We start from the raw sequence: 13,245 nt of genomic DNA, 5'->3' as shown, positions 1-13,245 counted from the left end.
ATTGTTAAACTTGGTTCAATTTTGTATCGTAAAAGAAAATACATGTTAATGGAAATTTTTGATTAGTAACATTTACCTTAAGATATCTGATTTTTGCTGTATCTCTTATATAGACACTAACAAAGGTAAGACTGATCTCGCATATAATCGTCGGCTTCCTGATCGGCGCAATTTATTATGACATCGGCAACGAGGCCTCAGAGGTCATGAGTAATGCCGGATGTGTCTTCTTTACGGTGATGTTTCTTATGTTCACCGCTATGATGCCTACGATATTAACATGTAAGTGATTTATAATATTATGTAATAAAATATGTTCGCGCAAAGCGATTTATTACTCATTTTATTATCACTATGTCACTTTCAGTTCCGATGGAAATGTCCGTGTTTGTGAGAGAGCACCTGAACTACTGGTACTCAGTGAAAGCTTTTTACCTCGCGAGAACGTTGGCGGATTTGCCGTTCCAAGTAAGTACAATTTACGGCCTACGTTGTCCAATTAGAGTTAGACACATCGGGGCGACTCACGCGATGGTAAATTATTACAGATGATGTACTCTATAGCCTACGTAATGATCGTATACTTCCTTACGTCGCAACCGTTGGAGACGGAGCGTTTTCTTATGTACTTAAATATATGCATACTGACATCGCTGGTCTCGCAATCCATCGGTCTGCTGATAGGAGCAGCAATGAGCGTGGAGGTAATGTAAATAATCGGCAAAATATACCACTAAGAACAACTTCCTTATACTATTATCTTTTAAAAAATGCACACGATTGATTTCCGATTTTTTTCGATTTTTCTTGTTATTTAATCCTAACAATATCATCGTTTCACAGAGTGGAGTGTTCATCGGACCCGTGACGTCGGTTCCGATCATCCTGTTCTCCGGCTTCTTTGTTAACTTCAACGCCGTACCAAAGTATCTAAAGTTCCTCTCGTACGTGAGCTACGTGAGGTACGGCTTCGAAGGCGCCATGATCTCCGTGTACGGTTACAATCGGGCGAAGCTCAAGTGTTCCGAGTATTACTGCCACTTCAAGAGTCCGACGAAGTTTCTCGAACAGATGGCCATGGAGAACGCGGTCTACTGGGTGGACGTCGTCGCCCTGCTCGGCTTTCTGCTTGTTCTCAGAGTGGCCGTTTACTTCGTGCTGAAACTCAAGCTGCGATCCCTTCGTTAAATACTCCGACAGGAGTCCAGGACAGACAATAATCGATCACATCACGATTCTACGACCGCCATAAACTACGATCTGGATATCATCAAAGATCATACTTTCGTAAATACGAGAGGAACCAACGATGAGGAAGAGAATCGAGATTATTTCGATCTTAAAATTGGGAAAGATAGAACTGTATACTTAATAAACACGAGCGATAAATATCGCTGCGTAAAAGGAGAATTACGAACAGAACAAAAACTTTAAATAGGGACATTAAAATAATGCGGTAAATCGTCGCTTTAATTCGAACAATCGCATGACATGCAAACTTTGATACGTGATTTGTTAGAGATCGCAAGATCTTTATTTTATTTCCCGTCTCTTTCTCTATTAAAGTATAATATTTTTTTATGAATTCCAATGATGTAGCGTCAACGCTTCAAGGGGCGCTTAATTATTGATTGTAGTGGTGTTTTTGGTACCAAACCAAATGATCTCTGCCGTTGGCATAAGATGACACACTATCGTACTTTGTTAGTTCGAGTAAGTAAAGTAGCTACCAGTTACCACGACGAAAACTCGAATCTGATTAAAAACGAATCGTAATCTTAGATAGGCATTTAAGTAAGTAGTCCAGGCAGAAGTTAGGCTACTTTCAATTGCGCATTGACAACAGTAAGCCGATTCGCGACGGCAATACGTCGGGCTATCCGGTATCGAATTAAAACCGCGAACGTTTATAGCCAATTACTACGAACTCGCCAGGAGCCTTAGGCCCATTTGAGACTTCGTGTCCCTCCAACGAACGCGAACGCGAACAAAATAGTGATTTCTATAGGTAGGCAGGGTAGGATACATGGATCGTTAAAACAAGTCTTTCATTCTCATCTTACATTACACATAGTTCGTCACGTTCAATTGTGGCTACGACGGGTATTTCGGTGGTAAATGAATCGCATTATTTGTATTTTATGATCATAATATCTCGAACAGCAGCAATTTGCGAACACCGAGAGCAATGATTGTTCACGACATTTTATCAAGACGATTATAGAAATCGCGTCGTTTCATATACTCACGTAATCACTCTTTCTTCATATCGTAATTTCATTAACGATTTACCTAATAGTTAATAATTATTATCATAAAGCGGGAAATGATGGGGAAGAGAAGCGTTTATTGTAAAAAGCTCACACTTGACCAATCACTAGCTGCCTGAGCGTTGCTTCTAAGTGCGAGTACTAAGTGTTGTTACACTTATCATAGTCTATAAAAAATCCGAGCAGTGGAAGAATTGTATAGTTGTATAAAGTGAAAACTGAGATAAATTGTGTGTTAATGAGAAAGAGAGAGAGAGAGAGAGAGAGAGAGAGAGAGAGAGAGAGAGAGAATATATGTTGTTTCTTTTAATAATACGATTTGCGGCCTACGCACGAGTACACATCCCTTCGGATTTATTTATTCAACAATTGGCAGAGATGGCGATGATTAAAACTATATGGTAGATATTTTCAATTGATTTTGCATACAATCGAGACTCGCTGCAAACGTTATTAATATTAATCGGTGTGGCCGTAATCAACAGGAAAATATTAACATGGGAAAAGGCGATATATGTAGCGTAGATGTTGATTTTACAGAGATAAGGGTGTATTTTATTTTTAAAAGTAAAAAAGGATATTAGTTATGATATTTTTTATGTTACGCACAATGCTAGATGTACATAACAATGAATATGTTTCCCACTTTTTTATTTGTATCAATGAATGAATGTCGAGACAAGGGCAGAATGACAAGGCAATATAGTTTATCGTGAAAGTTATTATTTTGTGTATCTTACCCGATAATCTCGCAATATTTTCTATTACAAGTATATATTATATTTGTCGGTAATGGTAATATTGTTTAGCTAATTATATATATAGCAAAATTACATTCGTTATCCACATAAGTGGTAGGAACAGTATTTATATTTTGATATTATTTTTACTTCACATATATACTCACATTTCTTTATTACATTATCACTTTATTATTATACATTACCAGAAACCACATTGTATGGCAATATGAAAAAAAATACTTAAGTTCGAGTACTTAGGTTTATGTATAAATATGAAATATTGTAATAATCAAGATATAAAAAACAAATTTCTTTGAATTATTATATATTATTATATGCGTTATCTTGTATAATGATTGTATAATGACTGTATAATAATTTCCTTTTTCTTGCCATGTGACAACTTTTTGAATTTAGAACAATTTTTAGATAATGCTGCAATAGATATTAATTTCTAAAGAATATATAATTACAATTCATACATATATGATAATATTATTTCATTTTATTTTATAAAGTATTATATAATAATAGTATTATATAATGTTGCTAAATATATATATATGTATATATTTGGAAATATTACTAAAAATTTTTAGAAGTCTGATTATTGTAAAATATATTTTTCCAACATTGAAATGCAGAATCAAATATCGTTTTTCGCTGAAGAATGTGCACGCATACTTTTCGCGTCGTATGATTTTAATATTGAATGTATTAAATTAAAAGAAGATATGTGCATTAACCTGCTAGGTGAAAAATAAATTTCTATATTTTTAGAGTTATACGTCTTACAAGGTCTCATTGATTGTATTTGTTGTACTTATTACTTGTCGTCGAAAAGATATATGGCTTAATTATCACGATAGTGATACGAGAAGAGAGACAATTTTAGAGCACAAATTTATTGCTTTAAATTATTGTGTCTTTCGTTATTATATGTTATTGTATCATAAAATTTAATTTCTATATTGCTGAATTGACAAATGAATGGGTTTTATATATATTATGCCAAAAATATATTGGTTAATTAGCTTTCTGCGTGACTACGTAGAATGTCAATGACCTGATGTTAACCAAAAGAAAAGGCAGATGTTACATGACATTTAGATATAAAAGAAAATTTTATCCGCTACGATAAAAAGTTCATGTTTACGATGGCATTTGTAAATATATAATAGCCCAATGATAGATTCACATGCACGTACGGGATACGTTGTTAAATTAATAACCGTTAACAGACCTCGATAAGCTGCTTTGGAAAGTTTTATCCCGAAAAAGCGCGCACTATCTTCATATAGCAATATTATAGCGTAAACTGTAAATTTCTCTCTCGATTCACTCAATCCATACAATCGAGACCTGAACTTACAGTACGTCGACGTATCGATCGTCTTTTTTGATAATTAGCAGCTAAATCCCGATCATGCTCGATTGTGATATATAATTTCCTGTTTATATCAAATCTCATAAATCATATGTAATATCGCGCAAGTCGCGCTCTAAAAGGTCAGTGTGCACGGAAAGAGATCAAAATATAACGATCAACTAGATTGTAGTTTTTTTTTTCTTTTTTTAATCATACCACACGCGCGCTCTGTGTTTAAGCTTCACGAGCGTTATCAGCAAACGCGCGAATTCTTTATTGTAAACCCATGATGATGCCGCTCGTGAAACAGAAGGAAACGCAAAATGGAAGATACGAGAGTGCAATATGTAAGAATTCATTTCAATCCATTTGTCGCTTCTAGCTATAGACTATACCACGTGTCCAAACGCACACACATACACATGTATGCATACATCGATATCCAATGTATAACATCACACGACCATCATACCGAATATCGCAAATTTTTCCACTACCGTGATTTTATACGACAGAAAGAATGTGAATGCATCGTGTGATTGTGCGCGAATGTGTGTACAGAGACGCGGGCGTAGGATAAACCTTTTTTCCAGAATGATGAAGAAGAAACGGGGTGAAGAACCTCGCCGGACCTTCGGCGCTAATGTACTGCGTGTCTTGAATTTATCGAAGGACGTCATGTTTGTACTAAAGCACAAATGAATAAACGATTATATCAATGAGTTGCTTTTCTTGCGTGAAATCCGGTCATCAAGATGTTTACTTAGCGACGTCACATTTTCGCCGATGAAGTATCAACTTGAAATTAATTGGACTTTGGTCGCACGTTTTAGAAGTGTTTACAACGTTGCTGAATTGCAGATTTCGAATCGACGACGTTAAAGAGTATCATCGAAATCACGTGCATATAAGTACAGCCAATGTAGATACGGGCCACTATTATTTTCAAAATATGCCTTTTTCAGCAGCGTTACTAAATTATTAATCTTGAATAAATCTAAATGATTTTAAATAAGTGAAAGAAAAAAATTTTTTCTATTAGTCATTTTTCGATCGACGTTTTTTCGTTATCTGCGCACTTTACAAAGGACTTTCTTTCCGCACTAATTATACGAAAAATTAGTCGATGAAATGAATTCATGTATGTTGTACTCACACAGCGCAAAGTTCTGATTAAATTTCCAGGGAGCTCATTTTACTGAGCCCTCGGGAAGCTTATAAAATTCGACAAAACGAACTCCCAAGGAGTTCCTGTTGCTGAGCTTCTAGGGAGCTTACAAAATACGACTAAATAAGTTCTCAGGGAGTTCATTTTGCTGAGCTCTCGGGAGCTTAAAAGGAGCTCCTTGCGAATTAAAATGAAGCTCCCAGGGAACTCTCAAAAACAAGACATAGAAGTTCCCGAGAAGTACTTTTTGAAGCTGAAATGAAGTTTACAAAAATGTTATAAGCTCCCGGGGAGCTCTCCGTGCTGTGTGGGTAACTTATAATATGGTTAACAAAGGATGTAATAGAAAAGGCTTAATAATAGATAGTTCTTGAATGTGGTGTATTGTATTCTGTGTGTCAAGTATTCTGTTTTACATATTTGATACTCTAGACAACTGCATGTCTAAAAGACATTATAAAATCAGTATAAAGATGTCTTCTGCGACAAACGTGTCTAAAAGAGACATCATAAAGAAATCTAGACAATGCATGTGGTCTGAAACACTCAAAATCTATTATTGAGTTTTGTTGTGTCACATCTTTTGTTCATCACATTATATTACGAACTACAATATAAATACAATATATAGTAAATACAATATAAATAAAAGTGAAAATAAACTTACTTCACCTAATTTTCCATACAGTTAGTGCGGAGTCTAAGACGTTCTCTTATCTGGCTTACTATATCTCTTTCTTTGGAACGTAGCCAAGATGATATTTGATCTGCATGTGGTCCGCATGTGGTCCAAGTTGGTCCAAGCGACTTGCACGCTCAGTATAGCACGGATTGCGAATATTGCAACACGAGCGAGAGTTATTCTACGTGCGTGATACATATTGCACAGATAAGAATAAAAACCCACATAACGGGAGCATGGAGAAACCTATAGTACGGGCGAGAGTAGTGAAGGTCCTAGGCAGGACGGGATCTCAAGGACAATGCACGCAGGTCAAAGTAGAATTCCTGAATGAGCAGAACAGGCAGCTAATTAGGAATGTCAAAGGTCCAGTGCGCGAAGGTGACATTCTGACGTTGCTGGAATCCGAACGAGAGGCCAGGAGACTCCGTTAAACTAAAGAAAATAATCGTCGCGTGCCTCGAGAATACTTGAAGAGTTGCATCGAAATTAAATATTATATTCTGGCGGCAAGCACGACAACGAAGTCAAGGAAGAAACTGTTCTTGTAATTTACCATGTATTTTATTTCTAAATCATTTTGAAGAAAAAATGTAATAAATAAGGTGGAAACACAGGATATTTTATGTCTGCGAGAAACGGAGCTTTTTTCTTACTGTTATATAACGGTTGTTTTGCCTTCCCACTTTTAGTGCGAATAAATGACAGTTCGTGATGTACATACTTTATTACATTTCTTTTACGTGCCATAAATATATCAAAAATCGCTCGTAGAATATTTTTCGTAGAATTTCGTGGAAGGGGCTAAAAATAATAGCTTGACGCATCGTAGTTCTCAAACATTCGCGATTAAATTTAGCCAGACCCAGTGCGCCTCGTTTCACGACCGCAAGATGGTATCAGGTTGCTCAGAAATCTTCACAAGTCTTGTATAAACCAATCAATATTTACAAGGTTCTAAAACATTTATTTAAAGTGATAGATGGTAAATAACATTTATTTAAAAAGTAATTAAAAAAAAATGCATATACTTTTATAATTTTCAATTTATTAAAAAAAATTTGTTATCAACTTTTCAACGATGAGCAGTTAGCTGCCATACCGACAGCTGATAAAAGCTTTCAACTGCAAAAAGATGTCATCAATGATCATAATTCCTCTTTAGAAAGGACAAGTTTATCGTTGACTATGTATGTTTAATCGCTCTCTCTCTCTCTCTCTCTCTCTCTCTTTGCGAATAATCGAAACTGTGAACTTTATTCTAAAGAATCATCAGAAGTGTATATTCTGTCTCGTCTGATTCTAATTGTGCATATATGACACGTAAATTTCTGTCGCACATGCGTCATGCTACCAAGCTTCAGTTGGTCAGCTGACTCGCTGTCAAAGCACCGTCATCGGTCCTACCCGAGCCACGCACGCATACAAATACAGACGATTAAAGGCCGCAGTGCGTGAATGGCGAAGGAACGATCGTGTTCGCGCCTTTCGCGAGTTGGTGGGGTCGGGAGAAGCGGCGAGTGTCAAAGTTTGTCGACGCCAAAGGCTTTTATCGACGACCAATCAGCTGCGCGAGGTCCATGAACGGGGACGTTCGAGGTCCGAGCTGATTAGAAGACGTAGCCGGCGTGAGATCGATCGGCAAGCTTAATTTAGTGTGATGTCGGATTGCGAATTAACACGCGCGTGAGTGTCCGCGTCGTCACTCATCTCCGTCCTCCGGATCCGATCCATCCTCATTTTCTCGCCCTAGGCTCTCCTTGCAGGGCAGTCACACCGGTTTTTTTTTACGAAATTGGAACTTGCAAAGAGCGGAGTCGCACGCGGTACATTCAGGTAACTATTAATTATCCTCTCTATTTCACGATATATCTGAGATATTTGTGCGCTTTACTAATATAATTATAGTTTCATTAATAATTTCATTAATTAATCGCGCGTTGAGAGAGAGAGAGAGAGAGAGAGAGAGAGAGAGAGAGAGAGAGAGAGACTAGGAATATAACACTAGTTAAAATAATTGATTCTAGATATTTCAAGAGATCGGTAAAATCAAATATTTAAACGTAATGATTAGATAGGTCTGATATTTGTGAATTTTCTTATATTTGTCATTAGTCTTGTGTTAGTGTGATTAGTTTGAATCATCAACGATCTTGATGAAAAAGTGAATCGTCCTCGAACGTGGAGAAAATCTAAAAGCACCCAAACATTGCGCACTCTGCAAATTAATCAGCGAGAATTTTGTTTAAATTCGAAACTAATGCCTAAAAATTCTAAGCAGAATCATAAGGCTCGTAACATATTCTTGTGATGATTTGTAAGAATTTTAAATCCTTAATATACCTTTACATAATACTTTTACAGACTTCTCATAAATCATAAAATTTCCAAGAAATCGTAGATATTTGTGAATAATCGTACGATATTATACATGTGCATAAAATTAAAATACTAGTCATAAATTCTTACAAGTCGGAAACACGTTATAAGTCTTACCTGCTTAGAATTGTCCCATAAGTTATCTATAACTCTTATTAATAAGCTATTATTATATTAAAATACAATGATATACAATAATAATTGTTTGAAATAAAATTGTAATAAAGTTTACGTACATATTCGCGAAGAATGAAGTATAGTTCCAGTATTATTGTATTATATTCCAGTTAAAATATTATATACAAGTGTTAATATGCATCAAACATACTTTAGTATGTTTGATATTTCGAAATATCTAGCAATTGATAACTTTAATAAAAAAAAAAAAAAAAACATGTAACTTCCAAAGATAATATAGAGATTGTAGAAATTAAATAAATCAGGAGACACGATAGTGTCTCGGCGCTAAGCCAAACGCAGCGATACTACCGTGTTATATTCACAATAGAAACTAAATAAATTATATTTATTAGAGATTTAGTATGTTTGATATTTCGAATATATAGCAATAAATATTTAGCAATTGATAACTTCAATAAAAATATAATTTCCAAAGGGAATATGGGATTTTGGAAATTAAATAAATTATAATTATAACAGAAATTAAATGAAGTATGCTTATTAGAGATATAGAAACTAAATGAAAGTCAATTAAGAGCAACGTACTCTAACGAGTGTGTAAAAGTTGCATGAGATACATCGCTAGTGTGTTTCGGCCATTATATCGTGCCAGCTGCAACGGTACGTAGTATTTATCGTTATCTGCGTTGCACGTGTACCATCATGCCGAGAGAAAAATAGCCTTTGGAATATTTTCCGTACTTTATGATGAGACTGTGCATTGCCTTGTAACTATCATTCGTTCTCTGAAGCGTCCGACGTATTTGCTTAATAATTCTGGGTTTTCGATTTACGTGAGAAGTAGAAAAATCTTAATGAGGAACATACGAAAGTATTTATATTATTGGCATAGAACTGCATCTATGGCATAGAACTGCGTAATTTTAAGAAGGAAAAAAGTAGTCGGCATAGAATAATGTAGGCAATTGACATTCTTATCATTTTTCTGATTCTCTGAGCGAAGATAAGGGTTAATATCAGTTTGTAATTAATGAATAGTGTAAACGGATAGCAGCAAATATCCTTCGTGTCGAAGTTAGTTTAAATTCTGCGATAAATTCGAAAACCCGAATTATAAATAATCGTACCTTTGAACGAAATATATACCGGTTATTTAATTGTCTACAGAGCAAGAACGCGACGAAGAGATCGGGAAAAAGGATATTATGAAACATTTGATTACTACTACGTGATGTATAATGTTGATGAATAATGGATCGCACTCTATGTTTCCCCATACATATATAATACCGTACCCATGAACTCCACAATAATCATTCGTAAATGAAAACTGAATTACATACAAATCGCTGACGATTGTGCCTGCACCTGTACAAGATATTGCAAGACGCTGTTTGCCGTGTTGAACATGAACTTCGTCTGTCAATTGCTTTGATGAAGTAACTCCTATAATTAGAAAACGACGTGCGATTAAAAGAAGCATTGAGGATGAAAGAAACAAATCAATCAATGGACATTGATTTATGTTAACAACAACACAAGTTAAATCCCGTTTGGAACGTAAACTAACTGCGAATTAATAAATTAAAATAAAATATTAAAACTAAATAATTAATGTCATTTCTTGAGTTGTAAGTTCCATAACATTCTAAATAATTCCTTTAATTACATAAAAATACAGTATTTTTTATGCACGTGATATTTTATCACGACTTTTTTTCTAAAATAATGACAACTATTAGAATTAGAGAAGTAGATTATTTAATAGCAGCTAAAGTAATAATTAAAATTATATAACGAAAAATGCATAATTTTGTTGTGGCAAATTTGCGTAACTTTTGCTCGTGTGCATCGTTTTTCTGAGTGTCTGAAATTATACTCATCCTTGCGAAATCTGTTTTTTCTGTACATTAGTATTCTGTTGCAAGTGTTCCGCGATGAATAAGTAATTTTTTATATGATTGCAATTATAACAGACGTCCTCGTTTCCAGAGAATATCGACATATATCGTGGCCTTCTGTGTGTTTGCATTGATATTTTCTTTTTTAATTTCAGCTGTGTGTTGTATGTATCGTAAATCAAACGTGCGTGGAACAAAGTAACTTCAGTCATGGTGGAAGGTGGAAAAAATAGCATGCAGAACGGACTGCTTAGTAATGGAATTAGCGGGTGAGTTCTTAAAATTGTATACCTTTTTCTTCTGCTTGAATGAAAAATACTATATTCGGGCAAGATAGTTTTTCGTATCTAATATTTCTTCGTAATAATATTTCTTGTAAATTAATTTCCAATTGAAGCAAACTGTGTGACGAAATATTATTTCATCGACATTATTTCAGCACGACGAATTGCTTTGACCGAATAACATTGAATATAATATTTTTTCATATTATATGTTTAATCTCATTGATTTCCGATTTTAATATTGTTCTTTTTTCTTATATTTTGCTACAACTTTCTGAATTTATACGTAAGTTAAATAAGAAATAAGCATCCCTCAAGCTTCATAATCTGTGACACGATCTAAATTGCCGCGTTATAATAATGTGAGTAATGATATATTGAGTAATAAGAGAAAATTTAAGAAACAAAAATTGTACAACAAAAATTTTCAAAATTTTGCAACCTGTAAGAACAATGCAATGCACTCGTCTAGAACACTTATACAATTGGGACAATGTTGTAATATTGTTCATCATTATTATCGTGTTTAGCAACGTTATAGTTCAGCGTTATCAGAATACCCTCGTCCACATATTTGATAACGTTTTCATTTCCTTTTTATTGAACTGTATTTTCGCATTTATGACGTTTAACTTTCTAATCATATGCAGTACGTAAGACATTTAAAAAAAAATCTATTATTAGATTTGTTGTTTAAGTATCGTGGAATTTTTAAATCATTATCACTGATTGTGCGGAATTAAAAAAAGAAAGTTCAAATAACAATTTAAAAATTTATTGTGCTTTTAATGTGTATATTAAGTAAAACTAAATAAAACTAAATATTAAAAAACTGAGTATATTAACTAAATAAAACTAAGTATTAAAAAATAATTAACTAAATAAATTAAGTTATTAATTTAACGCGTCAAAATATTTATCGAACTAGCCAATTAAAGACAGTAAAACACAGTTACATTAATTAATCAATTAATTGATTTATACATTTAAGTGATATTTTGTTTCTGTTTCACATTTAAAGCAATTTGGAAATTTTTTTGATTCCCTTAAACTAATAATTTTGACAAAAAGCTGTAATTCCACAATAATCATTGATAAATCATCTTGCTTAATAATCGACATAAATAGAATCTAAAGATACTTCGGAATTTGAACTTTGTTGTTGCCGACCATTTATTTATAACAAGACCTTCAATCTGAAGCCTTAGAATTATTGCCAGGAATTAACTTAAATAATTTTTTGCTATATTGGAATAATATTTCACTTTACAAGTTCTATGATAAATTATTGCGATATTGATCATGATAAAAGAGATAGTATAATGATCAATTTCGCAGCGTCAATCATAAGAAATAATATATTTATAAAAAATCTTGAAAATTAGCAAAAAACCCAATTACGACAACTTCTTTAAATCGATTTTTGCTGTCAAACTTTGCACTTGAACGTGATAGAAACACATTATGAAATTGACTGCTATGGTAATTGCATCCATGAGAAAAATAAATATTATATTCTTCAATATTTTAGTGCGTGTGTATTACTGTGATGACTTTGTAGACGATTAATGTTGCGTCAGTAAGACTTTGTACCTACTCGATGCTTGATACTTTGTTCTTTTATATTATCTAAACCGCATTGATGTTCGAACAAATATTAACAGATATCATCTAGAGATTCCTAACCATGGCCATGCCATATTATTGTGTAAGAATTCGGAATTCATTTTGTCATTTGAGAAAAGTGATAAAATAGATACAAATGAACAAGATAGATAAAAACATACGATAAAATTAAATAATATGTACATATATAATTATGGTGACATTTTTTATTGTAGAGTACAGTCCTTTATTTTAGGTAACTATCCTTTAAATTTATTTGTTTCTTCAAAACTCAATTTTGTCTTTCATTTTCCAATATTGTCCCTGTACTATCATGTTTTTAACATTACGAGAAATTCTTTTCTAACTAGCGTTCTAATGTTTAATAATATATTAATGAGCAAATTTTTACGAAAAATATTTTACAGTTTCATGCATATAAATACAATTTGTTTTTGTTAATTTTTTATATGTCTATAATGTTTGAAATTAAATTTATTCGAACTACAATTGTTTTCATTTTTTATTATTTTGAATCTTTTTAAAAAAAAGGTTTGTTTCAATACAGTCGAACCAGTTTCGAATTATTAGAAAACATTATCTCAATTTGATTATACTGTACAATAAAATTTTATAATGCACAGATTCTTGACAGTTCACAAACTAGTTTGAAAACATATAGGAACAAACAACCCTAACATTT

General features: G+C 33.4%; 3 protein-coding genes across 4 annotated transcripts in view; all 3 read left to right on the top strand.

Moving 5' to 3' along the window:
* The window catches only part of LOC108756911 (ATP-binding cassette sub-family G member 4), a 23,154-nt gene extending 19,994 nt beyond the window's left edge, over positions 1 to 3,160 (top strand). The window contains exons 9-12 of the mRNA XM_018501081.1: positions 114 to 282; positions 368 to 468; positions 549 to 704; positions 844 to 3,160. Coding sequence (XP_018356583.1) covers positions 114 to 282; positions 368 to 468; positions 549 to 704; positions 844 to 1,188 — 771 coding nt within the window. The 3' untranslated portion in view covers positions 1,189 to 3,160. The remainder of the gene's footprint in view (positions 1 to 113; positions 283 to 367; positions 469 to 548; positions 705 to 843) is intronic.
* Positions 3,161 to 6,348: 3,188 nt separating this feature from the next.
* Positions 6,349 to 6,906, top strand: LOC108756704 (40S ribosomal protein S28-like). Its single transcript, XM_018500710.1, has one exon. It carries the CDS (start codon positions 6,469 to 6,471, stop codon positions 6,664 to 6,666), a length of 198 nt encoding a protein of 65 aa, XP_018356212.1. The 5' UTR covers positions 6,349 to 6,468; the 3' UTR covers positions 6,667 to 6,906.
* A 559-nt stretch (positions 6,907 to 7,465) lies between these two features.
* The window catches only part of LOC108756903 (ATP-binding cassette sub-family G member 4), a 46,001-nt gene continuing 40,221 nt past the window's right edge, over positions 7,466 to 13,245 (top strand). Inside the window, exons 1-2 of one of the 2 annotated variants that reach the window (XM_018501068.1) lie at positions 7,466 to 8,068; positions 10,809 to 10,922. In XM_018501068.1, coding sequence (XP_018356570.1) covers positions 10,864 to 10,922 — 59 coding nt within the window. In that variant the 5' untranslated portion in view covers positions 7,466 to 8,068; positions 10,809 to 10,863. Of the gene's footprint in view, positions 8,069 to 10,808; positions 10,923 to 13,245 lie in introns of those variants that run through there. The other variant, XM_018501067.1, reaches the window with a different exon arrangement.

Source organism: Trachymyrmex septentrionalis, unplaced genomic scaffold (genome assembly GCF_001594115.1).
Source record: "Trachymyrmex septentrionalis isolate Tsep2-gDNA-1 unplaced genomic scaffold, Tsep1.0 scaffold13, whole genome shotgun sequence".
In the NCBI taxonomy this organism is placed as follows: Eukaryota; Metazoa; Arthropoda; class Insecta; order Hymenoptera; family Formicidae; genus Trachymyrmex; species Trachymyrmex septentrionalis.
The sequence above is the reverse complement of the archived record's forward strand: the minus strand, read 5'-3'. Positions and strand labels throughout refer to the sequence as shown.

Coding starts and splice junctions, on each gene's coding strand:
- LOC108756704 (XM_018500710.1), top strand. CDS start 6,469: ATGGAGAAACCTATAGTACGGGCGAGAGTAGTGAAGGTCCTAGGCAGG.